We start from the raw sequence: 25,765 nt of genomic DNA on the forward strand, positions 1-25,765 counted from the left end.
ATCAATGGTGCGAACGTTTAGAGGTAACCATACCATCTACCAAATCATGGAAGAGAAATGGTAGACCTCTACGGGCATGAAACGTGGACGATGCTCGAGGAGCACTTGCAAGAACATGGAGTATTCAAACGTTCAAACTGCACACCGCAAAAGATCGTCCTAAGAAACGGTGTGTGGCGGCGAAGGTTGAACCATGAGCTCGCCCAACTCTACGGCGAACCCAGTATCCAGAAGGTGGCTAAAGCTGGAAGGATACGATATGCAGGGCATGTTGCTAGAATTCCGAACAGCAACCCTGCAAAGATGATGTTCGCGTCGGATACGGTTGGTACAAGAAGGCGTGGAGTGCAGCGAGCTAGGTGGGCGCATCAAGTTCACATCGATTTGGCGAGCGTGGGGCAGAACCGAGGATGGAGAGATGCGGCCACGAACCGAGTATTGTGGCGCGAAATTGTTGATTCAGTGTTATCTAAATAAATTAATGAACCTATTACCCGGTTATAAAATTCAAGTACATTTTATATCCTGTAAATAAAGAATAAAATAATATGTTAATCAGTCCACAGTTCGGGAAGTCTACCTCCTGTGCCACCAGTACTTATATCTCAGAAATACCGTAGGTACGAACAGATAAAAGGTACCAAGTCAAAAAGTAGAATAAATAATATCACTTGAGATAGGTAGACATGACAGTCCTTTCCCCTTTAGAAACTTTCTAATAACTCTTTAAAACCACCTACAAGTTGCAACAACTCGTACAACGAACAATCGAAAATATATCCAAAGAATTCCACGATCTTATCTGAAATACGCAAATTTGCTAATTCCATGACTACAACAAAACATTGAAATCATTGAATTCGCTAATTCCATGACTACAACAAAACATTCAAATCATTGGATTTTACTGCTCAACATTACATTTGCCAAATTCGTCAACACTAAAGAACAATTTCGTTCATCTTAATACAGCAATCGCTTCACAAAAGAACAACTATGTTCACAATAAACGACAATTTCGTCAGCTCTTAGGAACAATTTGGTTCAACTCAAATCGGCAATTTCACCACACTTTCAAAAACAGATACAATTGGCAATTCGCCACCCCAAAGAAAATCGATTATCTTCAACACACGTTTCCATGATCCTCGTCGCCACTTTTATATCCTGTAAATAAAGAATAAAATAATATGTTAATCAGTCCACAGTTCGGGAAGTCTACCTCATGTGCCAACTGCAGCCAGTACTTATATCCATGATCCCATAGGTACGAACAGATAAAAGGTACCAAGTCAAAAAGTAGAATAAATAATATCACTTGAGATAGGTAGACATGACAGTACATTGAATCTGAAGACCTCCCACCCTTTGTTTATTTGAGTTTACATCAACTAACTACTACTCATTATCAGGCAACATCAACTTTCGCTAATGCAGTAATGATCAATAATATGAAAACCCCAGGTTTACCTACCCTAAGATTGCAAAAGCAAACCGGACCATGGCTGTGAGATTATGCATTTTACAAAACACGAAATCTCTATCGAAAATCTTAAATTTATGTCCTCCCATAAACTACGAACAAATATGCGAAAACTGTACATTGAACTTTGCAAGTATGTGTGTAGGTATGACAAAGGTACTTACGCCTTCTGCCTTCACCTGGCTTACAGCGTATCGTTCAGTTTTAATCCAATCTTCTTCCGGTAGAACGGATTGATCGGGCTCGGCATCAGATTCGGTTTCAAGGCTCCCTTCGACGGTTTCTTGCTGGAATCGTACGGCACCTTGGGCGAACTTTTCACCTGCTGGATGTGCTGATGCAGATCCTGGAAGATATTTTTGTTCAGCGCAATTTTAACACGTTTCTTCTCAGAAGGGCCGTCTGTTTGCGGTGTTGCCAATGACCTTTTCAATTTGGATGAATTTTTCGGGGTGGCAAAAGGATTCTTCACGAGGGACTGTTTCAATTTACTGGGGGAAGGGGATGAAGATTCCTCGCTGATCTGTTTGTTGGCTTCCTTTAGTTTAGTTTTCCTCGACGGAATGAAAAATTCCGTTTCGCCTTCCTTCAAAGGTTCGGACCACTCGTCATGTACATCGAATGCGGCTTTCGATTTTGTTTTTTTAGGCTCAGCCTTTGGCGCACTCTGTGTGACTACTTCCACCTTTTTCGGCAAGTCTTGTTTCGGTTCTGCTACAACTTTTGACGATTTCTTAACGACTTTTGATTCTTGCTTTTGTTGTTTTATGGCAGCTAGTTTTGATTCTCTTTTGACTTTCAATTTTCTCAGCTTTTCTTCCTTTATTTGTGCTTTGGATACCTTTTTCCGGGTTTTCTTTTTGGAATCGGATTTTGTAGCAGGTTTCGGGTCGGAATTTTCTGGATTCTCGTCAGTTTCGGTCCAAACATTTAATTCATCGATTTTGGGATTCTTCTCTGTCGTCTGTTGCTGCTTCAACTTTGCCAATTCCTTTCGTTTCTTTTTCTTGGGAATCTTCTCGCCTACCACTTCTTCCTGGTAGTGTTCCAGTTCAGCAACTTGCTCATCAATGTCAACGGCATAGTCCTTCTTGGCAATGCTTTCCATCGACTGGATACCAAGTGGAAAAATACCTTCGGAAAACTTTTTGTACTGTCTCATCAACATCTTCATCTGCTTTTTGCCCTTCGATGTGACGAACGGTTTAAAGCGATTGCTCTCAAACATTTCGACAATTTTCAACGGATCGAACCGAATCTCGTGGATTTCGACGTCTACTTGTCCAGCACGTGGATCATACACTTTCTCTCCGGTGTGAGCACCACTTTCATCCTCCTCCTCCTCATCCTGATCGTCCTGCTCCCCTTCTGCATCGTCATCTTGCTCGTACTGAATATCAAAATCAACGTCATCGATATTTCCCGTAACAAAGTTAGTTTTCTTCCAGAGCTCAAACTTTTCCTGATAATCTTGACCCAACTCCGATTGATACAGCAACGGGTGGAATATGCTCGAAGTGATGTGCTTCATTAACCGCATATCGTTGGTACTGATCAAACGAATGGCATAAGTGTTCACAATAATATGTACAATTTCCGGTTCGATTTCGCCCTCACTAACTTTGGCAATCTCCTCCAGCAGCAGATCGTCGAAATGTTTCGTCAGACCAAAGGGAGATTTGTCTGGGTTGAGAATAGTTCTCTCAATGTGCTTCATCAATTCGCTGACGTGATCTTTTGGCCATTCAGCTTCGTGCAGCACTATTAGCATCTGTCGAGTACAGCGACGAACGAGCTGAAAAGGAATAAACAACAGATTTGTAAATGCATTTCTTGCGGCATTTATGAAATACGTTATATAGTTTACATTATTTAGCAGGACTGTAACTGAAATGTGAATAATTGTAACTTTGAAGCTGCTTACAGGGTGTCTACTCAAAACTCAGCTTTCCGATTTCCAGATTTTTCCCGTATGCTTACAAATTTAAAACCGGGTGACATTATGGTTCTGCAATTTTCAATTCTCTATTTTCCAGAATTATTTGATAGAAAATGTCGATATTGGATTTGACTTTCAAAATATACGTTTTCAAGTTATGGATTTTGAAGCAGCGTATTCAATATCAAATATTGAAAAACATGCAGTTCCATGAATATTGAGTTAAATAGAATAGATGTTATTTTATCTAACCACCATCTAATCTTAGAAAGGTTTTTCTAAACTTTCCAGCTACTTGCTTTTGGATTGTATATATGGCGGGCATCCACAAATTACGTAACGCCTTAGGGGGAGGGGGAGTAGGCTCAAGCGTTACGAATCATACAAAAATTTAAAGCTGTTCGTACAAGAAACGTTTCGAAGGGGGTAAAAAATTTCCAATTTAAGCGTTACGTAATAGATGGACGCTGCCCACTAAGTAATACAGATCAAAACCTTTGCCAGTTTATCTTTTTTCGTACAAAGTGGTAAAATTTGGGGAATTCGATCTAAGTCATTCATAACAAACAAATATGTTTTTCAAATAGGTATGTACTGGGAGGGAGGCACAGATACTGCACACGAAATATAGATCAACGTTTGTTTGAACTGCAAGATAACTCCAGCTTGCCAACAACAATCAAGGCAGGCTTGAGAAAAATCGCTAGTTTTCTTTTGTTGTGTACTTTCGATCTTTCCTGACAAACATGGAAAAAGGGCCACAGTTTTCTATGCACTAAATATCCATTTTCATTGCAAAAAGTAAAACGATGCGTTTTCAATGCTTTATATTCAATCAGATTGAAAGGTGCTCACGTGACATTACTTGTATTGTGTGCATGAATTGATTTTCATTCGATTTTTGTCACTTTTGATGAAATGCGAAAATGTGTTTTAATCAGTTACGCGCTTTTTCCATGTTAGTCCAATGTTTGAGATCTGGGCTCACAGTGACAGTTCGTGACAGCGGAATCCCGGCTCACTATAGGCCTTTTCATGTGGCAGGTCCGTCTATGCATTTGTTTACATCGGTGGAGGACCGGTGCATACACGAGGCTGTCATTTTCATAGAAGAACTGTCAAACAGCTTCCCGATCAGCTGTTTTGGAACGTCATGTGAATAGGCCTATGACGTACAGAAATTTTGTATTGGTTTCTCCCTCCCAGGGTATGTACTGTGATTTAAAAACCGATAGAATTACGGGAAATATATAGTATAAATTTTCAATTGAAAAGGAGGGGGGGTAATGCAGATTACTGTGCACCCTCTAGAATTCATAAGAAATTCAGATAAATTTTGAAATTGTATAAAACAGTAGCTAAATTTAAACCATATTTCTGCAAAACAGCAGAGTTCAACAGAGCCAACCCCTTTATTCAAATAATGTTTTTAAAACTAGCGTTAGATATGGCATAAATCCTCTCTATTAAAATTAGCCCGTCTGGCGCTATTTCTTGAAAAGTGATGAACTAGTGTGCCCATAACTGCAAAACAGTCAAATCTTCTTCTTTCTGGCATTACGTCCCAGCTGGGACCAAGCCTGTTTCTCAGATTAGTGTTCTTATGAGCACTTCCACAGTTATTACTTGAGAGCTTTCTTTGCCGATTGACCATTTTTGCATGTGTATATCATGTGGCAAGTACGAAGATACTCTATGCCCTGGGAATCGAGAAAAATTCCTTCACGAAAAGATCCTCGACCAGCGGGATTCGAACCCACGACCCTCAGCATTTCCTTTACGAAAAGATCCTCGACCAGCGGGATTCGAACCCACGACCCTCAGCATGGTCATGTTGAATAGCTGCGCGTTTACCGCTACGGCTATCTGGGCCCCCATATGATTGCTCCCAACAGTCACATTCGACATTTTTGACAAATTGGAGTTAATACCATGGAGAGTCATCAAATGACAAATACTTTCGATCAACTTACTGATTGATTGATTGACTGATTGATTGATGATTAAGTTGATCAAAAGTATTTGTCATTTGATGACTCTCCATGGTATTAACTCCAATTTGTCAAAAAGTTCGAATGTGACTGTTTTGCAGTTATGGGCAGTAATGGTATGTGCCTAAAATCAAATCTGACAAATCCCTCGTTGGGTCTCCCAGGAGAAATCTTTACGACCGAACTTGTAGTCAAAAACCATATAATTGTTTGCTTTCTAAAAATGACATCCACATAAGCATTTTCTCAGAAAATCATCGAAGATTTTGTCGAAAATGGCGCCAAGGACTAAATGAAAATCTTCCCGAAAACATCTAAGGGACCTAGCAATTTATTTTTTCATTAGATTCACTGAGAGATTCACTGGGTATCAATATCAATCAGCAGAAATTCATACAGAATTTCGCCAGGGACTTCACGAGGACTTTGTCATAGATCACGGACTAGTCAACTTAGTAATCTAAAATATGCTTCTTAAAAAATTCAGTGTTGCGGTACCGATTTCTTTTAGCGTCCCACAGAAAACTCGCAGTTTGTGTTGGGAACAGCTTTAGCTGCAAATGTATTTTAATTAGGATTTTCCAATTTAGTTTCACAAATAGTACTTACAATTTTATCAGTGTTCTCCTTTACAATTCCTTTAGATTTATCAATTTTAATCTCCAACTTCAGGTTAAGTAGATAGATATCTAATAACAAATTTTCATTAGGCTACAAATTGTTGATATTAAGAAATTTTACTCACTAGGTTTATAATAAATTCACCACGATTGTAAATAGTGTTTTAACTTTAGGATAGAAAATTTTCGCTCCCAATTAATTATTATTAGAAACTCCTGCATGCGTTCTTTTCTTCATTTCACTTCTATCAAAAAACTGCTTATCATCTTTATCCTTCTATTCTGACATTCTCCCTTCCAACGGGTTGCCTTGCTTCTAGATAAGAGTGCCACCCCTGTGGTATCTATTGATCGTCACGCGCCGAGGGGTACTCGTCGTCACAATCAGTAAGGTACCGTGGAACAATTGGGAAGTGGGTAATGAAAATCGTATAGTTTAGATTCTACAAATTCTATAGACTTTAAATAGAAAAGGTCGTGTATATTTTTTAGCTTGACTCCCACCAAATACAAACGATATGATAAAATTGATTTTCATGAAAAAATGGAAAAAAAATACAAAAACGTTTTTTTACTTTTTACTTGCACCACAAGTGGGGCAAGTTAAAAGTTTGTCGTTGTGAATAATAAATTGAAAAAAGTATTTAGGGTTTTTATTAACTTCAACATTTGTTAAGGAGTCCCAATGAACAATAACATAAGAAACATGTAAACAAAGAACATTTCATTCTAATCAATTCAGTTTTCTTCTGTTTAGTTATGTTTGTTCAAATGATTCGACAACATTTTCAATGTTAGTTCTTATATCGTGGGACAGCAATTGCATTGCTGCTCTGTAGAATTTCTACCGCTCGTGTTGTTTCCGTGTATGTTCCACCCAGCCCTGTCGACCTCACCTGCGTCGACGACACCTGTCAGTTTTGCGCGCCGACTTCGATTGGAAACTTTTTCCTGAGAAAATGTGCTTTTGTCACCATTTTCCATAACTGTACCAAGTACCGAAGAGAAAGGACGCAATAAAAGTTGAGTTTGAGTAATTCTTTATTTTCGGTTCAATTTTACGTTTATTCCGGTTCGAATTGCCCGTGTTTTCGTCGGTCCAGTCCAAGGTCCAAAACATTGGTCCTTCGTCGTCGGATTCCGCGAATCGCGATGGAAAAACTAGTGAAAGTACGGAACGCGCAAATGGTGCAAGTGGTCGGGGAGGAGTCCTACAGCGAGGCAACGGAACGGCTCGACCAGCTCAAGGAACTTGTTGGAAACTTCCGCAAGACACAGGCAAGCATCGAAGAGCTCCTTGACGACCCGGAAGCGGTTGCCTCGGTGCACAATATTCGTGAAGAGTTCAACGGAGCCTACTTTAGTGCAAAAGACATCCTGGAGAAGTACATCGCGGATAATAATCCGGATGAAACCAATTCCGTATCGAGTAGTGGAACGATCGTCGATAACGATCTCCACGAGGCGATGAAAATGTTGCTCGTCTCGTCGCGAACAACAACCAAGCAAACCTCGATCCAGCAGCGGATATGGTGTCGAATCGTTCACCTTTCCTGAGTGTGCGGCTTCCATCGATCAGCGTGCCGACGTTCAGCGGTGATCGGAAAAGCTGGAGGTCGTTCAGACATTTTCGAATCGACCATCCACAGCCGGAACGATCTGAAAGATTCGATCAAGATGCAGTATCTTGTGTCGTACCTCGATGGCAGTGCGAAGCAGCTAGTGAGTTCTTTCCCGATTTTCGACGCAAACTACCAGCAGGCATGGGAGGCGCTCACGAACTACTACGATAAGAAAAAATATACCGTTTTCGCTCTTATTCGTGAGTTCGTGGACCAGCCGGCGGTGATCACCGCCACATCCGGAAATCTTCGCAAGCTAGTCACTACTGCTGATGAGGTGGTGCGACAATTGAATGCGCTCGGGGAGGAATATAACACACGGGATCCGTGGCTTATTTACCTCCTGCTGGAAAAGCTGGAAAAGGAAAGCCGTTCATTATGGGCGCGGTGGATCATCGAAGAAGAAAACCCTTCCTTCGACGATTTCATCAAGTTCCTGGACAACCGATGTGATGCGCTGGAAACCTGCACAGCTTTCACGAAGAAGAAGACAGTAGAAGCAGTCAAGAAGGAGCCAGCGAAGAAGCCACTCAGTGAGAAGAAGATGCAGTCGCTGCACACAGCTGCAGCAGGGGAAAAGTGCTCGAAATGCTCCAAGGAGCATCCGTTGTTTCAGTGCAGTGAATTTAAAGACATGGACATTCAGAGCAAACGCGAACTAGTGAAGAACGCGAGATTGTGCTTTAACTGCCTTCGGGGATCGCACACCGCGAAGTTTTGAGTTTCTAAAGCAGTGTGCCGAAACGAGAACTGTAAGCAGCGGCATCATACACTGCTATGTGAGCGTAAAGCTGAAGATGACAGGAAGAAACCAGTGGTAAACAGTGAATCAAACCAGCAACAGAAGAGTGAAGCTACCATCAACGCAATGGTGGCGCAGGTACCGTTGGAACCGCAGCAGAAGTCGGTCGTGCTACCTACTGCTGTCATCCGGGTACAGGGATTCGACGGCGGTCTGCTGCAAGTTCGCGCTCTCATCGACTCGGGCTTCGAAGCATCATTGATCTCGGAAGCTTGTATCAAAAAGCTCGGCCTACTTCGTTGCAACGGAAAGGTGATGGTTTCCGGTTTGGGACAGCAAGCAGCCGGAACAACCCGTGGTATGGCGAAGCTGGTGATTGCCAACCGGTTCACCGACGAGTGTGTGTTGCAAACAAGTGCCTACATCCTGGGGAAGCTCACCTCGACTCTTCCTACACAGCACTGCAGTATCCATCCAAGCCTTTTGGACAAGCAAATACAGGAGAACCTTGCTGATCCGGCATATCACCAGCCGGGTCCGATCGATGTTATATTGGGATCTGACGTCTTTCTTGCTCTCCTCAAGCCAGGGCAAGTCAAGGACAACGGAGGTGTTCCTGTGGCACAGAACACGATCTTCGGGTGGATTGTGTCAGGGAATCAAGCCATCTACTCGTCGAGTGTGCAAGGCAACATCTCGATTATCAATCTCCATGCTGAGTTGGACATCAATCGCACCTTGCGTTTGTTTTGGGAGCAGGAGGAGGTTCCGAAGCCAAGCCAGCTTACTCCTTCTGAACTAGCAGCCACTGAGCTGTTCAGGTCCAGTCTCACACGTGATGGAAATGGACGCTTTATCGTGCGACTTCCGTTCGACGATTCAAAGCCAGCGCTGGGTGAATCACTCACTTCAGCCATTAAACGATTGCGGTCGATGGAAAGGCGTTTCCGACAGGATGAGGAATTCCATGCGTTGTACTCGGAGTTTCGCAGCGAATACTTGGCTCTGGGACACATGGAGGAGGTGCCGCCAGATGAGCTGGAAGTAGAGACTAGCAAGTGTTTTTACCTTCCACACGTCAAGACGGAAAGTACGACGACCAAACTGCGGGTTGTCTTCTACGCCGTTGTTTCGCTCAACGACAGACTCCTGGCAGGACCCGACGTCAACCAGGATCTTTTCTCGGTGTTTCTGCGTTTCCGTACCCACCAGGTGGCTTTCTCGGCAGACGTGGAAAAGATGTACCGCCAGGTGGTGGTGCACCCGACAGACCGTGACTTCCAAAGGATTGTGTTTCACGAAAGGGAGGATCAACCGATCAGGCACTATCGGTTGTGCACTGTGACATACGGGACCAAGTGCGCCCCGTATTTAGCAATCGAAGCCATGAAGCAGGCAGCCCGTGAGTACCAACCAGTGTACCCCGAAGCCGTCCAAAGAATCGAGCTCGACACCTACGTTGACGATTTTCTGTCTGGCGTACGCAACGTTCAGCAAGCAAGGATAATGAAGAATCAAGTCATGGAAATACTTGAGTCCGCTGGTTTCCACCTGCGGAAATGGACTACGAACTGTCCCGAACTACTACAGGAAGAATTTGAGGGCGATCAAGCACCGGTCGACGTCAAGCTTGCGGAGCAGACAAACTCAGTGAAGGCACTCGGAATTCAGTGGCTGCCGACGGAGGACACTTTCTCTTTCAAGGTCACCCTGAAACCGAACAGAGTGAACACCAAAAGGCAAATACTATCTGATTCGTGCAAGCTATTCGATCCATTCGGATGGCTCTCCCCAGTAACCATAAGAGTCAAGATTTTGTTCCAGCAACTTTGGCTCACGGAACTCTCGTGGGACGACCGGCTGCCTCCAGCAGTCGAAACAGCGTGGCTTGAGATCAAGGAATCTCTACAGCAAGTGGAGCAAATACGCATCCCTCGATTCGCACCCAACTTCAATGGGACAATCGAGCTGCATGGATTTGCAGATGCGTTGGAGATGGCGTACGCTGCAGTGGTGTATGCCAAAGGAAGAAACGAAGCTGGTGACATCATCGTCAATCTCCTGGTCGCCAAAACCAGGGTAGCTCCGATTAAGCAGGTGTCATTGCCAAGGTTGGAGCTCAACGCCTCTGTTATCCACTGATGGAATCAATCAAGCAAGCATTCAGCCACTTGGAGGTGGAACCTTGGGCGTACACAGATAGCAGCATCGTACTCCAATGGTTGTCCGCCCATTCTCGTAAATGGAAATCGTATGTGGCCTACCGTACGTCTGCAATATTGGAAGTGCTCCCGCGCGACCGCTGGATTCATGTGCGAAGTGAAGTCAATCCTGCAGACTGTGCCTCACGAGGTCTCGCGCCTAGCGAACTTGTGACACACCCGCTCTGGTGGCATGGGCAAGACGAACTGAAAACGGAAGTTGAACACTGGAAGCAAGTACCTGTCGAAGAAACCGAGGATGAGGAGGTATTGGAGCCGCGTCGAGTGAAGGTTCTGCACGCCGCAGCTGTGGCGATCCGTACCAACTACGACATCGAGATGCGCCTGTTGGAACGACGATCGAATTACACACTGATCGTGCGCACACTTGCGTACGTGAATCGATTCTTGATGGCAATCAGGGCGGAGGACGCGAACCTCGAACCAGGACTTTCGCCGAATGAAATCTACGATGCAAAGGCGCAGCTAGCTCGAGCTGCACAATATGCTTCATATAAGCAGGAACTGGATCTGTTGCAGAAAGGTAAGGAATTGTCAGCCAAACACAAATTGTCTGCCCTTCACCCTTTCCTGGACAGCCAAGGAACAATGCGAGTGGGAGGACGATTGCAGAATGCATCTTACTCATACGACGTCAAGCACCCGATCATACTTCCTGGGAACCATAGAGTAACCGAGTTGTTGTTGCGAGATCTTCATCTGCGAAATCTTCATGCTGGTCCCACCCTACTCACAGCTACAGTCAATCAACAATTTCGGCCTTCAGGCGGCGGTTCGCTCAACAGTCCAAGGATGTACTCGGTGCGTGCGACTAAAAGGAAAGACGGCGACACAGCTGATGGGCAGCCTACCGGTGTCTCGGGTGATGGGCACTCGAGCATTCGCCCACGTCGGCGTGGATTACGCCGGCCCTCTGAAGGGTCATGCCTCCTGCGTTCGGGGCGTGAAGACGACCAAAGGCTACATCGTAGTCTTCGTATGTATGGCGACCAAGGCGGTGCACTTGGAGGTCGCAAGTGACCTTTCAACCAATATGTTTATATGTGCACTGAAGCGATTCATTTCACGAAGGTCTCATCCGAACGAGATTTGGTCGGATTGCGGAACGAACTTCGTGGGAACCGACCGTTGGCTGAAGGAAATTCAAACTGCACGAGAGACCCACAACGAAGCAACTGATCGATTTCTCACCAACTTGATTATTAAGTGGTGTTCAACCCGCCTTCAGCGCCGCACCGTGGTGGCATCTGGGAGGCAGCGGTCAAGAGCGCCAAAAAGCACCTAGTGGCAGTCTTGGGCAACGAAGCAGCAACGTTTGAAGAACTCTCAACAATCCTGGCACAGGTGGAAGCGTGCCTCAACTCGCGGCCGCTATGTCCACTTTCAACCAATCCTGACAGCTGTGAAGCGCTGACCCCAGGACATTTTCTGGTTGGGCAGTCGATGAACCTCATCCCGGAGCCTGATGTCCGTCACATTCCAATGAACCGTCTGGATAAGTGGCAACTTTTACACAAGCACACAACGGAAATCTGGCGTCGTTGGCGAGATGAATATCTTGCTAATCTGCAACCGCGAAGCAAATGGCGAACAACGGAGGAGAACCTAGAAAAGAATCAGCTTGTATTGACTGTTTAACGACAAACTTGCGACGATCGACGCGCCACCATATTTCATATAACGGAGGAAATTAGAACTAACTTGGAGGTGATGATTTGGAGGTTATTTGGGAATTTGGAGGTTAAAATCCCCTCCAAACACTAGCGATTTTGCGGTGGGATGTTGACGTTTGATGACGAATTGGTCAAGAACGACAATGCCCCGCCGACTCAATGGGAGTTGGCCCGTATTGCTGAGCTGCACCCGGACTCGACAGGAGTCGTCCGGACGGTTACCCTGCGGCGTGGTCAAGCGGAGTACTCTCGCGGCCCATCCAGAAGATCTGCGTTCTACCAACGGATTGAGGCAGCAGAGCCTCAAGGCGGGGGTGGATGTTTCCGTGTATGTTCCACCCAGCCCTGTCGACCTCACCTGCGTCGACGACACCCCTTGCGCAACTGTCAATTTTGCGCGCCGACTTCGATTGGAAACTTTTTCCTGAGAAAATGTGCTTTTGTCACCATTTTACATACCAAAGTACCGAAGAGAAAGGACGCAATAAAAGTTGAGTTTGAGTATTTTATTTTCGGTTCGATTTTACGTTTATTCCGGTTCGAATTGCCCGTGTTTTCGTCGGTCCAGTCCAAGGTCCAAAACACGTGTATTGTTTTTAAGAAAGTTTGATATGGCGTCAAAAAACTCTTCAGGAGAAATCATTACTTGGAACGCAATCTTTCAATACAGTGTTTAGAACCTTTTTTTGTGTGGATAGACTTATACCCCATTTCCATGTTTAAAACTAGTTTTACATGGATATTCTACGAGATTTCCGTGCGTTCCTTATATTGGAACTTTTAGATAAACGTCGGCTGTCCGAAGTAGACACATTAATATCATAATGTTTGATAACCTCTTTCAAAGAAGTTCCATGATTTCTAATAGCTTTTAACGCTTTGAGTGAAGTTTTTCTTGAATTATCAGCATGTTCCGTATTTTCTATGATAATTGCGAACCTTGTTTACTTATAGCTATCTGAAGAGCAAACACAAATTCAATCTCAAATGAGAAACTTTTTACTTGCCTCACGTGATTAGAAAATTGACGGAGTTTTAATTCAGTTATTTTCAGGTTCACGTCAAATTAATTCTAAAACTTTTTAATTTCAGTTTGAAACTGTCAGAGAAGACAGCTTAGAAGCAACACAGAAAATAATTTTCCGCAACTTTTTTCCACCGCAAATATCAAAATAAGATTACACGCCGGCAACTTGTTACGGAGTAGTAATTGACAGGTTAACGATCTTACGCTCTATTATGCAATAATGATTGAAAAATTCGTACAGCTCAGAATGGTCTCAAGGTTTTACGCATGAGTTTAAAACGTTAATTCACATATTCAGTAAAATATACAAATTATTTTCACTTGTCCCATTTACCCACTTTCCCCGCGGTACCTCATCAGTATTTTATGGAATGTATCAAACATGAAATCTCAATTTATCTGTCCAAAACATCATTGGGAAAAGTTTTAGGTCTTCTAATAAGTTGTCCACACAAATTCTCAGCTAGACTTTTTATCAACTAATAGAAATTTGCTAAGGATTACAACAAAAGTCATCCAACGATCTTTTATAGAATCCATTGAAAATCTACTAATTACCTATTCAGTGGTTTTCCAAAGAACTTTCAAGCAATTGGTCAATTATTGCTTTGATTCTCGTTAGAATTCCTGCCAAGAACTTTGAATAAACCCGCGTGTGTTGGGCTCCTGGCTCGTGAACTGCGGAATGTCGCCAACACTTCTGTAGCATACTTGGTCGGCGTTAAGTGGACCTAATGCAAAACTTGGGAAAAAAATATTCGGGATTATCACAGAAGGCTGAATCACAAAAGGCCGAATACATTCTAGCCTACCACAAAAGGCCGAATACACAGAAGGCCGAATCACAAAAGGCCGAATCACAGAAGGCCGAATCACAAAAGGCCGAACCATAAAAAGCCAAATCACAGAAGACGAAATTAAAGTTACAAACCTAAAGAATAAAGCTTGGATATGAAAAGAACAAGTCCATGTTTTGTTAAATGCAGTCATGCCAGTAAACAGTGCAAATTTTACATGCGGCGAAGCCGCATTGAGAACAGCTGAACTGAGGCAGCAGATGGTCGCCGAAATCTCAAATTGTCATCAAAACAGACGAGAAACAAATAACAAAGCAAGCTCGCTCACAACCGTTTGTCTCAACTATTGCGGATAAGGATACAATCAAAAGCAAAATTGTCAAGACAACCACAGAGCGCAACATTGTTGCAACCTTTTCAACTCGCGATTAATCAGTTATTCTAAACACAAAACCAAATTTGTTTTATGGATGCTGTTTTATAATGTGTCAATGTTTACCACCACGGAGAAAGTTCTCGAAAATTGCAATGCGAAGCCCAGAAAATCGCTGCGCAGTTGGTGACCGATCATTGTCATATTCTGTTCAAGTGGAGATAAACTGATGTTACGGAATGAAATTGTTGCAACAAGAATAGAAGGTGACAAGTTCTTTGTTGCTGCGTGTTGGGTGACAATTGATTCACTGGTGTCATGCAAATAGCAAATCCAGGTGTTTGCCCGGTATAATGCAACAAAGAATGTTTTTCCATTTTTAGATCCGACGAGCGATAGCGAGTTCGGATAGCAAACGTTTGCCCGGTATAATGCCATGACAGGTGATACCCACTTTATTGACCCCAACTCAGCCCAATTAAAAGATGTTGGGCTATTATGAAGCGGAAGAGCGAATGAAAGTATAGTCAAAATATCGAAAAACTGTGAACTACATGGGATGAACTTGTTGAAAATATGGATGAAAATGGTGTGCGCAACTTAATTAACTGTATTCCGGGAAAAGTCCGACAATTTCTTGTTAAAGGGTATGAATATTTTTTTCTTATTTTCCCTTTGAAGCATACAAGCAATGCGACATTTGAGTTAAAACAGAATTAATTTTTATTTAATTATATCCAAACTATTCCAATTTGTGTGTGTTCCAATCCTAAGTGGGCCACACCTTAGTCTTTTACGCAACAATCAGGAGAATGATTGCTGAGATAGGGTATAACAAATGTTAAAGTGATCATAAGAATACTAAGTTTACTAAGAATACTTCTCATCGTACAGTGCCCGTTCGATTTTGACTCGGTTTGAATTTGGCAACACGGAAATCCATGTACACAAAAATGAATTATGGTCAGTTACAAATCCTGTCAATCTCAATGTTTCTGTGAGCCTTCTCAGGGCTTACCATATTCAAAATAGGTAAATTTAAAAAGGGTAAATTGTTTAGACCGTAACACTACGGAAGACCCTCTCCCACCCCCAGTTGCGTTACGTAATATTTGAACGATCTCCTTTGTATTTATGAATTTTATGTCAGCGTGCAGTGTTATGAAGATATCAACAGTATAGAATATTATTTTAGTTAAAATTATATGCTAATTAGTTGTTACTACTCATGTTGCGTACACAAGTGCCGCGAGCTCGATTTGGCGCACGGGGATCATCTACACCTAATACCTTTAGGGTCCTTGGGGGACCACTTAGCGTCCACATACGGACTTCAAATTTTTACCTTTACAATGAGCGGTGAATGGCGTCCTTACGGTATATGGTATCTGTATGGTATATCTTAGAACCCGCTTATTGGGCCAGTTTATTTTGGCCGGTAATCTAGATTTTCACTTGGTCCACTATGATTGAACGCATATTTGAATATATCTGATCTCAAGCGTGTGCTAGAATAAGGGCGTAAGTCGCATGATCGATTTCTCTTCATCGATTCTCTCTTCTGTGAATTAAGGTGACAAGATGCAAGTTTGTTAGCATTTTACACTTCAGATCGCTTGGCAGCGATGCAATCTTGCGTCCTGAGAGGAAAAAATATTGACAAAGTTGCATAAAGGTGACATTATTTCAAGAAGAGAGGATCGATGAAGAGAAATCGATCATGCGACTTACGCCCTTATTCTAGCACACGCTTGACCATCAATGCCCTGACCCAACAAAACTTTAATTTTCAAACTATCGTAATTTCACTGATTTCAATTCCGAAATGAATATGATGTCGAAGGATGTTGGCAATAGGTATGTTTAGATTTGAACTCAGTTTGACCATGCAAAAATCTTGTTATTTTCCAAGAAGTTATTCAGTCAGAGTGAACCAAATAGCCGAACGATGTTCTTTAGTCCAGTCAGAGTGGACCAAGTACGCATAGTCCATTAAAAATCGTTCTATTAGAGGGTTGGATTATGTTTTTTTTTCCATAATTACCACGTTACATTATATTGTTTGAAAGTAACACAAGGATGTGTGGAAATACTGAATCAAATTCATCACGAGTTTAAAAATTCCAAAGTGTTATACTTTAAGCTATTTTTTCTCAAAATATGAGAAATGCCACTTGGTCCACTCTGACTTAACGCCGACCTCTTAGGCATCCTATAATATATCTCCCAGCATTCTCAGGGCTGTTACAAGAATCTTAAAATCGTATCCGCGAAAATCGCGACTTCAAAAATTTGATCCGCGCCTAGGAACTCCAATCCGCGCCTAAAAAAATCTGTTTCATTTGCATAATTACAACTCATTATTAAAAATGCGTAAACGTGCTTGAATATTTAATTTATCATGCTTGATTGTATAGTGCCATGTCTTCAAAGTTTGTACGGATAATTTGCGGACACCCTGTATGAAAACTTCAAGTCTTAATACTCAATTAATTTGAAGTAAAAATACAAGATTGTTGTGATAATTTAATATTTTTAACAAATTTCTGTGTTTACGAAAATTGTTACATTTTATTCAGTAATATTCATTAGTTATTGGCAGTACATTGGACTATACATTTAAAACTCTCTCGACAATTGACACAAAATGCCCAACTCTACAGGGCAGATCTGAGTCACCTATAAAACAATTTCGATGAAATTTTAACAAGACCTTATAAATATTAAAACAAATGAAATTCCAAATTTTAACAAAAAAAAATATAAAAACTGGTTTGTAAACTACTCAGTTTAATTACGCGGACCTTACAATTTTACACAAAAGTATTGAAAATGTAATGTAGATACAGTTGTGTTCAGAATAATAGTAGTGAAAGCCGATTTTCATACAAAATTCTCAACTTTGGCATGCTGTAACTTTGTTTTGCTATGAGCAAAACGCATGAAATTTTGACAGACAACTCTAAACATCTCTTCAAATTCATTATCACAAAAATCGTCATAGTACTGCACACTTATAAAAACTAATATTACGTACGTTGATAAATTTGATGGCAATAAAACTTAAATATACTTCATTCTTGTAAAAATACGTTCAATGTGATTGAAAATGTTTGTGATTCGAATTATATTCAGTCCTTTGTGACGGAAAATTACGTAATTTGTGACTTAGATTCACGTAATTTTACTTGCTTCAATATGTCGGGAACATATGACGTAAATTTCAAAGATTTTTGAAGTGTTTGATTGAACAGTTAGGCACCAGGTGAAATAGCTCAAAATAATAGTAGTTTTGATATCAGCTGCATTATGCTTTTTTAAAATATTCCTTCACTCATCGGTGTGCAACAGTTTTCTTCAAAATTACAAATTTATAAAAGATTCATTTTTATTACAACATTGTTGCTGAACAAAAAATTTACCAGGCAAAACTACTTTTATTTTGAGCGATTTCACCAGGTGCTAACTTTTTAACCGGTGTATTGTGGTGGTGATTCAACCGTTGCACTGAATTTCAAAGCAGATCGTGAAATGGTTTTATGGTGATCAGCTTACACTGCAAGAGGTTTTATTTAGTTATATTTACGTCAAATATGGCATTAATTAAACATACAATTTTTAGTGCTGCTTTCGATTAACTTCAAGTAATTTGTATCTTCTAGATTTACAATACTTATTCTTCACTGACAAAACTCCTAATTTGACTGCGGAGCTATCTATTATTTTAAACTTTTCTATCGATCCTAAGATTTCGTAGGGTAACCAACTATGACTGCAGCACCAACACTCAGCCAGAGTGTCTGCATATTATCCGTACAAATTTTTACACGGTTCAATATTTTGACATATTATATTCATGTTCAGTAAATTTGACACATTTCTGATTTCAAATATTTTAAAGCCAAACCAAATGTGCTAAGTGGTCTTACTCAGCGTCATTTTCTATGATTTTTAACGGAAGAGAAATGTCCTTCAAACTCACAGGATTTGAACGGTATAATTTTTTATTTACAGTTTATCTTAAAGTCATGAACCTATAGATCGCCGTCAATAGAATAGAATTTTAGATTAGTGTCATTAGGAATTGAGGGAGGAACTATCTCTTGATTGACTAGCGACCCTCGAGATAAATGACTCCAAATAAAATGAAAATGATTTACAAATAAAATGTTACTGCTTTTAATATTTCCTTAAACAGTATTTTTGATATCAGTGACTATTAGAGTGATGCAAATTTTGAAATGTTTGCTCCCCTATGCTTAATCGAATTTAATTATGGTAAATAGCATCCTCCCAAAGTATGAAATAATTCGGGAGAAATTTGACTGTGCACACGCCATTTGAAGTTTATATGGAGATTACTATGGAAAATGCCGACTTTTTGTGTTCAGGCCTCTATCTCTTCGATATAATATTTTATGGAAAACTCTGCTCAAGTGAAATCCTTTCAGCTACAACTTTGCTGAAGACCACATTTTGTTAGGACTTAAGGAAAAATTGCTATTCTTAATCATAAACTGGGTTTCTATTTTGCATGCTTAACCAACTGCTCGGCAGGCAACAGTGGTGCTCCTGGCGGGAAGAATAGATCAAAGTAATCCAGGCTACTATGTTCTACAGCAAGAAAGCAGTGTTGCTCTGAATGTAATTGAATGATCATCTCAGCATGATTTAGACTTTGCTATCAAAAATAACAAATTATCCGTACGACCCAACGAAATGTGGTCTTCGGCAAAGTTGTAGCTGGGAAGTTTTCACATGAGATGAGTGTGTTCACTTTTCCATAGATTATTATGACGAGCAGTTAGAGGATTGAAAACAAAAGGTTTGCCTTTCCCATAGTAATCTCCATATAATCTTCAAATAGCGTGTGCACATCCAAATTTCTTCCGAATCACTTCAAATTTTGGGAGGATCATTTTCATCATAATTGACATCGTTTAAGCATAGGGGAGCAAAAACTTCAGAATTTGCATCAGTCTAGTGACTATACTAACTGAACTTTACTGTTCTCAAGGAGAAGACGACTTGAAATTTCCGTTTTAAATAGAAATTTCCTAATTATGAAATCACGACTGTATGTATATAACTACAATTTTTGCCGCATTATTTGGGAAATCCGCGATTTTCGCGCTTGGCTGGCCAAATCCGCGAGAATCGTGAAATTCGCGCTTGTTGTAACAGCCCTGCATTCTTTTCTCCACCACTTGTTCTAAAATTTAAACTTTCCCACAGTAAGAAACCCATTAGACAACCGTCTTCATAAAATCTCGCATAACTTCTGATCTCGCCCTAAAAGCCATTGGTAACCATGTGTGTAGCTCGTTGTTTCTGAGCATTTGCATGGATTTTCATGTTATTTAACAACGTTATGGGTAAGAAAGGATAAATATCTACCTGCTAGTGATGTTGGTTTGGATGCTTATTCTTTCATTTGCTCAGAAACATCCAGCTACGCACGTGGTTACCAATGGCTTTTGGGGCGTTATCTCAGAGTATGCGAGAAATGAGCGATTGACCACTGGTAACAAGACGACATTGATTCTTTCGGTGGCTCTCTACGGACGCGAATCGTGGACGTTGAAAGAAACAGATTTTAATTCCCAACTAACATTTAGTGCAAATGTAAACATTCTCTAGGCCTTCTTTATACGGCCTTATGGTGAGTAAAGGTGCTGTACATATGAACGAAAGCTTCTATGCGATCCTTTTACCAACAAATCTGGCGAATCTATTCAGCTACTTTTAAGCTGTGTTGGCAGCTCTTATTCATATCGATCATTGCTCTATCTCGACAGTTATACGACAAGTAGCTGTGTAACATCTTCGGAAGGCGCTTTCTCAACCATTTTGCAATTGTTGAATAATTATTATACAGCTTCGCTGTATTATCGATTAAATATTATTTTCAAGCTCTCATATCGGAACTCATATCATAAGTATCTGAATTTAATGTTCCCAACGTTACCTGCCACCGCTTGGAATCGAACTCACGATCTCTGCATCCACAAGTCTCGACGCTGTCCTTGTTGCCACCACAGTCTATATCGAAAGGCAAAGAAAACACACCGTTTTGTTCTACATCGAAAACGGTTCAAACAATATTTTATAATGATCGTAAAAGATGCCATAGCCACGCTTACACCACTTCATCAGGCTGTAAAAGGGTGCGAAACGTCAAATGCAATGTTTACATCCAACAAGCTGAGTAAATGCGCCACAAGTTGTTGTTTTACAGCATACTGCTGTATGCTCGCTGTATAACTAACGACAAAGCGCTTCTTAAATATATATTGAGCAGCATAACAAATCATATTGTATAGAAGCAGCCGGATTGATAATGGCGAGTTTTATTCCACATCATTAGGTCGCTATCCTTTAAGGTGTTGAGTTACAGCTTAGTGAAAGCTGCAAAAGCGATAACTGACGAAATTTATTCAGCTAAGATTTGTAGCTGCAAAACGTTTGCCTTACAGCTGTATTAACGCTAATCGTTCTATTTTTGACAGCTTTCATTTTTTGCTGCGTTCGCTGCTTCAAGTCAACTGTTATACAGCATAAAGCAAATATTGGCTTATAGCGCTAAAATTGTTAGTTGGGTTATTATTATCGAGATTTGCAGATCGAGGCTCGCTCATCTCAGAGAGACAGACCGGAAATGTTTCGGTGTTATCGAGCGGAAAGTTCTGCGGACATTACTCGATGAGAAAACTAGAAAATAGTGACACAGACGCATTAATATTAGTTAGCGTGTGAAATACGGCAGACTTCGACCACGAATACACAGGCTGTATGCAGTGGAATAGGACCTGGCAGCCCTAAAAGTTTAGGGCAACTGGAGAGGTATCGCCCAAGACCGACGAAGATGGAGCTCTACAATACGCCTGGCAATGTAGCCATCAAGGTACAGCGTAGGTAGGAACAAGGACACTTGTAGGGACAATTGGTTTAAACCATCCATAGTTTGTTTGAAAATTGCATAAACGAAACGTCGTCATGATAAAAATGTGTTAAAATAAGCATGAAACGAGCTCACCAGTTGGTAATCCGTTTTCGACTGAATAATTATCAACAAAGCTGGAATTTAAAAACTCTGCGATTACACGCCGAGAGTGTTCGATAGCTTAAGTCTTCACGAAGCAAAGTTACAATTAACAATTCTGCCAACAACTCCAACTAGGATTACAGACAGGAGTGCAACGACTATCGACCTTATGGTTACCGACTGCCCTCAATCAATTGTGACGGCCAAAGCAGTCTCGAACTCAATTTCGGATCACGAGACAATTTACCTAATCTCGAACGTTCGATGCAGGAAACCAACAGCCCACCGCCTAACGGTAAGAGATTTCCGTGCCATCGACACAACCAGATTGCAAGCAGACTTCCAGGGAATAAGATTCGAAAACATTTTGGATACGAGGGACGTCAATGTCAAAACACAATCCCTCACGTCTGAATTGTGCAACCTGATGGATCGCCATGCACCTGAGAAGATCATCACAGTCAAGGATAAACGCACGCCATGGATGACAACAGAAATTGAACAAGCAATCGTCGTCAGAAACCTTGCCCACGAACTCTATTCGCGAAATCCTCATCGAAGGCGGGATGACGCACAATGGCTGGAGTATACCCAAAAACGTGACCGAGCTGCAATCCTGGTTTCACAAGCCAAAAAGCGTTACGGCGAACGTTACTTCGCACCACATCTACCCGCGAAAAAACTCTGGAACAACCTAAGGAGGGAGGGCGTTCACAACAGCACCAAGAAAGAGCTACCAGAGGAACAGATCGACGTTGAGCAGCTAAACAGCTTCTTTTGCGAAGGTCATCGCCAACTACAAATTCAAGTGCCTGCAACCTCTACGAGGAATGAACTTTATCGTGCAATCAGAGACGAGGGCGTCAGGGAACAGTTTAACTTCTGCCATACCAACGCTGGTGAAGTTGCCTCTAAAATGAACCAGATTCAATCAAACGCCACCGGTGCGGATGGCATCCCAATCTCGTTTGTAAAGCTGCTTTGTCCATTCATCTATCCCGTACTGGTAGACCTGTACAACTCGGTGATTGATAGCAGAACGTTTCCAGTCATGTGGAAGAAGGGAATCGTCACTCCGATTCCAAAAGTGCCGAACCCGCTACATCCCAAAGACTTCAGGCCGATTACAGTGCTTCCCGCAATATCCAAAGTACTGGAAAAGGTTTTACTCGACCAGATTGTTGAGTACATCGATGCTCTAGGCTCGCATTTGCTTTCGAGGTGCCAATCGGGTTACAGGAAGAAATACAGCACAACAACAGCTCTCGCCAAAATTACACACGACATCTACAACAGCTTCGATGGTGACCACTGTACTCTCATGGTGTTAGTGGACTTCTCTCTCGCATTCAATTGCGTCAACCACCTGAAATTGAAGTCCAAGCTCAGCGAAGAGTTTTGCTTTTCTCAAGATGCCTGTGCGCTGGTTACATCCTTCCTTGGGCATCGCAGCCAAGCTGTGAAAGTTGGATCAACGGTCTCTGCAGTGCACCCTCTCACAGATGGTACGCCCCAGGGTTCCTGCCTAAGCGCTCTTCTTTTTAGCCTGTACGTAAATAGTCTGCCGCAGGGACTCAAGTGCAGCTACCAGCTGTACGCAGACGACCTACAAATATATGTATCCGGACCAAAGCAAGACATCGAAAGGCTTGTAGCGTTGGTCAACACCGATCTTCAGCACATTGAACGTTGGGCCGGGATCAACTCACTTTTCCCAAATCCAAAAAAAACTCAAGCTATCATCTTTTGCAGAGAAGGAACAATTACACCGATTACAGACATCACCTTTTGCGCCGAAGCCATCCCACTATCCGATAGCGTCACTAACTTGGGTCTACAAATGGACAGGAATCTTCGATGGCTCACTCAGGTTAATGGAATCACAAAAAAAGTGTTTGGCACTCTGCATACCTTTCGTCGTTTCTCGCCTGTGCTGACTACCCAAACCCGGAAAAAACTAGTGCAAGCAGTGGTGATGCCTTTCTTCACCTATTGCGATGTAGTGTATCACCCCGGCCTGTCCGTAGCACATAAGGAGCAGCTGAACAGATGTTTTAAGGCAGCGGTCCGTTTCGTATACCGGCTTCGTCGGAGAGAGTCCACCGAAGAAGTGAGGAACACCATCTTGGGACACGATCTAGCAACGAACTATCGGAACCGTATTTGCAGCTTTATGCGGCAGGGATATGCCAAGGATCTGCCCGACTATTTGCTGCAGCACCTTCAGCGAGGAACGCAAGAGCGCACTCGGTGCTTTACCATCCCAGCACACACGACGTCCCAAAGGAAAAGTATCCTCATTGCAGGAGCTCTTAGCTGGAACGGCGTTCCTCTTCAAATTAAGCTTGAACCAACAATTAATTCATTCATGGCAGCCGTCAAACGATGGCAGTAGATAATAGGTACCAAGATTAAATTTAATGTGGTCGTTATTGACACTGACAGTCACTGTAACTTGTAAAACCGTGATTTAATTACTAGTTTCCAATGTTTAATATCCAAATTTACTTCGTTCGTTTCCTTGTCCTGAGATATAGTTTGTAAACTGACAGGGTATCGTAACGTTAATAAATTACAATTACAAGTACAATTACAGACAATTCAGTCGATAAAAACCCTCATGCCAAAGTAAATCATTGAAGTGAACACATTCAAGGGAAAGGTGAAACCCAAGATGTTTGTGCTACCCGCTACTCACCATCATGAATTTGTCCATCCTCCAGTGATCGATTCCGAACCACTCGATGCACATAGTTTCTAGAAACGTCCCAAAATATTGTAATGCCACCGAAATGTCCTCGAAGCACTTCACCAGCGAGGCAATTTCATCTGCGAGACTTTCCTGGACAAGTGGCTTATCGGACATCCACATACAATAGAACAGTCCTTTCCACAGCCGGAGAAAATCCGTATCGGTGAACGCTAAAACCCAAAGATTGAACTCGGTTATGCTGGACAATAAAGTTAAGGAATTCAGGATTGTTTACCGAAGGTGCTCCGGCTTCGCGTTGCCAACCAAATTTTAAGATTTTTCATCACTTTGCGGCGCAATTTCGCATCGTTACCGGCTAGCGATTTCACGAACTTCAGCTCTTTAGCCACAAGGATGGACTTTTCTTCCGCCTTGGAAAGCGTTTCCATCTGTATCCGGGCATATTTACTGCCAGTTACCGTAGTCTGCTGCATTTCGGAATAATCGGATTTGCCGGCGGCACGTGGATTCACTTCTGTCGCTTTGACCACCATCTTCACCAAACGAAAACACACATGCGAATGATCGATCAAACCAGGACGAAGATGCGTTGACAGCTTGCAAGAAAGGGCGAGCAAAACGAAACATGCGATTACTATTTTTGGTGGGCACTCCCCCTGATGACCAACGATTTTCAATGAGGGCGGGAACAACAATAGGCCTTTTCACGAGGCAAGCTAAATAGGGTAAAGGCACAGACAAACAGACGTCACACTCTCATCATTGTCCATCGACCACCTTTTTAACGGTCGATTCAAAAATATGGTAGGTGGCCAATCCGCCACCCGCAGCGCTCGCGTCGTTTTTGTTCGCGTTTGACGTTTGCACACTACCGCCATCTGTTGGCCCGTCGGCCAAATACAATAATTTTAGCATTGGGCGCACATGTCCTCGTGACTATGATTTTGATCGAGATTTGTTCTAAGTGTTACGTCTGTTTGTCTGTGGTAAAGGCTGGATCACAATTCGTGATCAAACGTCAACATCCCACCGCAAAATCGCTAGTGTTTGGAGGTGATTTTAACCTCCAAAATGCGAAATCATCACCTCCAACTTAGTTCTAATACCCACCGTCATATAAATTATGGTGGCGCGTCGATCGTCGTAAGTTTCTCGTTAAACAGTCAATAGCGCGCTGCGCGTCGCGTCGAGCTAACGCCGCGTTGACGCGTTATTTTGAAAACATTGCGTGCCATATGAGCCATCACAAAGGCGCGTTGCGCGCTTCGCGTCATTGTACTAAAAATCCAAAAATGTTCTACACTGATATTAAAACTCCATTATAATTTATGTGCGAAAACCATATAGAAGCAGGTTTTCTGCCTCCAACAATCTTTTATGTGCCACTTTTAAATTTTATTTGTGGACAATAAATTTCAAAGTCTATGCATGTATATACCACTAGCATTGCAATGCATTATAAAGGTTACATTAGTACAACCTATTTAAGCTGCCAATATTTTTGAAGAGCACAAACTT

General features: G+C 42.0%; 2 protein-coding genes across 3 annotated transcripts in view; one reads left to right on the plus strand and one right to left on the minus strand.

Annotated features, from left to right (window-relative positions):
- LOC5568851 (arrestin domain-containing protein 17) overlaps window positions 1-25,765 on the plus strand; it is a 156,085-nt gene that overhangs the window by 129,796 nt on the left and 524 nt on the right. The window lies entirely within an intron of this gene.
- On the minus strand, window positions 1,538-24,821 carry LOC5568848 (ribosomal RNA processing protein 1 homolog). 2 transcript variants are annotated; one of them, XM_001652517.2, is made up of 4 exons: window positions 24,522-24,821; window positions 24,233-24,456; window positions 1,909-3,278; window positions 1,538-1,829 (listed from the first exon to the last, which is right to left on the minus strand). In XM_001652517.2, exons 1-4 carry the CDS (start codon window positions 24,778-24,780, stop codon window positions 1,802-1,804), a joined length of 1,881 nt encoding a protein of 626 aa, XP_001652567.2. In that variant the 5' UTR covers window positions 24,781-24,821; the 3' UTR covers window positions 1,538-1,801. The 2 variants fall into 2 exon arrangements, with proteins under 2 accessions (XP_001652567.2, XP_021706755.1); XM_021851063.1 differs by having other exon boundaries at window positions 1,538-3,278.

The sequence above is a fragment of the Aedes aegypti genome, chromosome 3 (assembly GCF_002204515.2).
Source record: "Aedes aegypti strain LVP_AGWG chromosome 3, AaegL5.0 Primary Assembly, whole genome shotgun sequence".
NCBI classification, from domain to species: domain Eukaryota; kingdom Metazoa; phylum Arthropoda; class Insecta; order Diptera; family Culicidae; genus Aedes; species Aedes aegypti.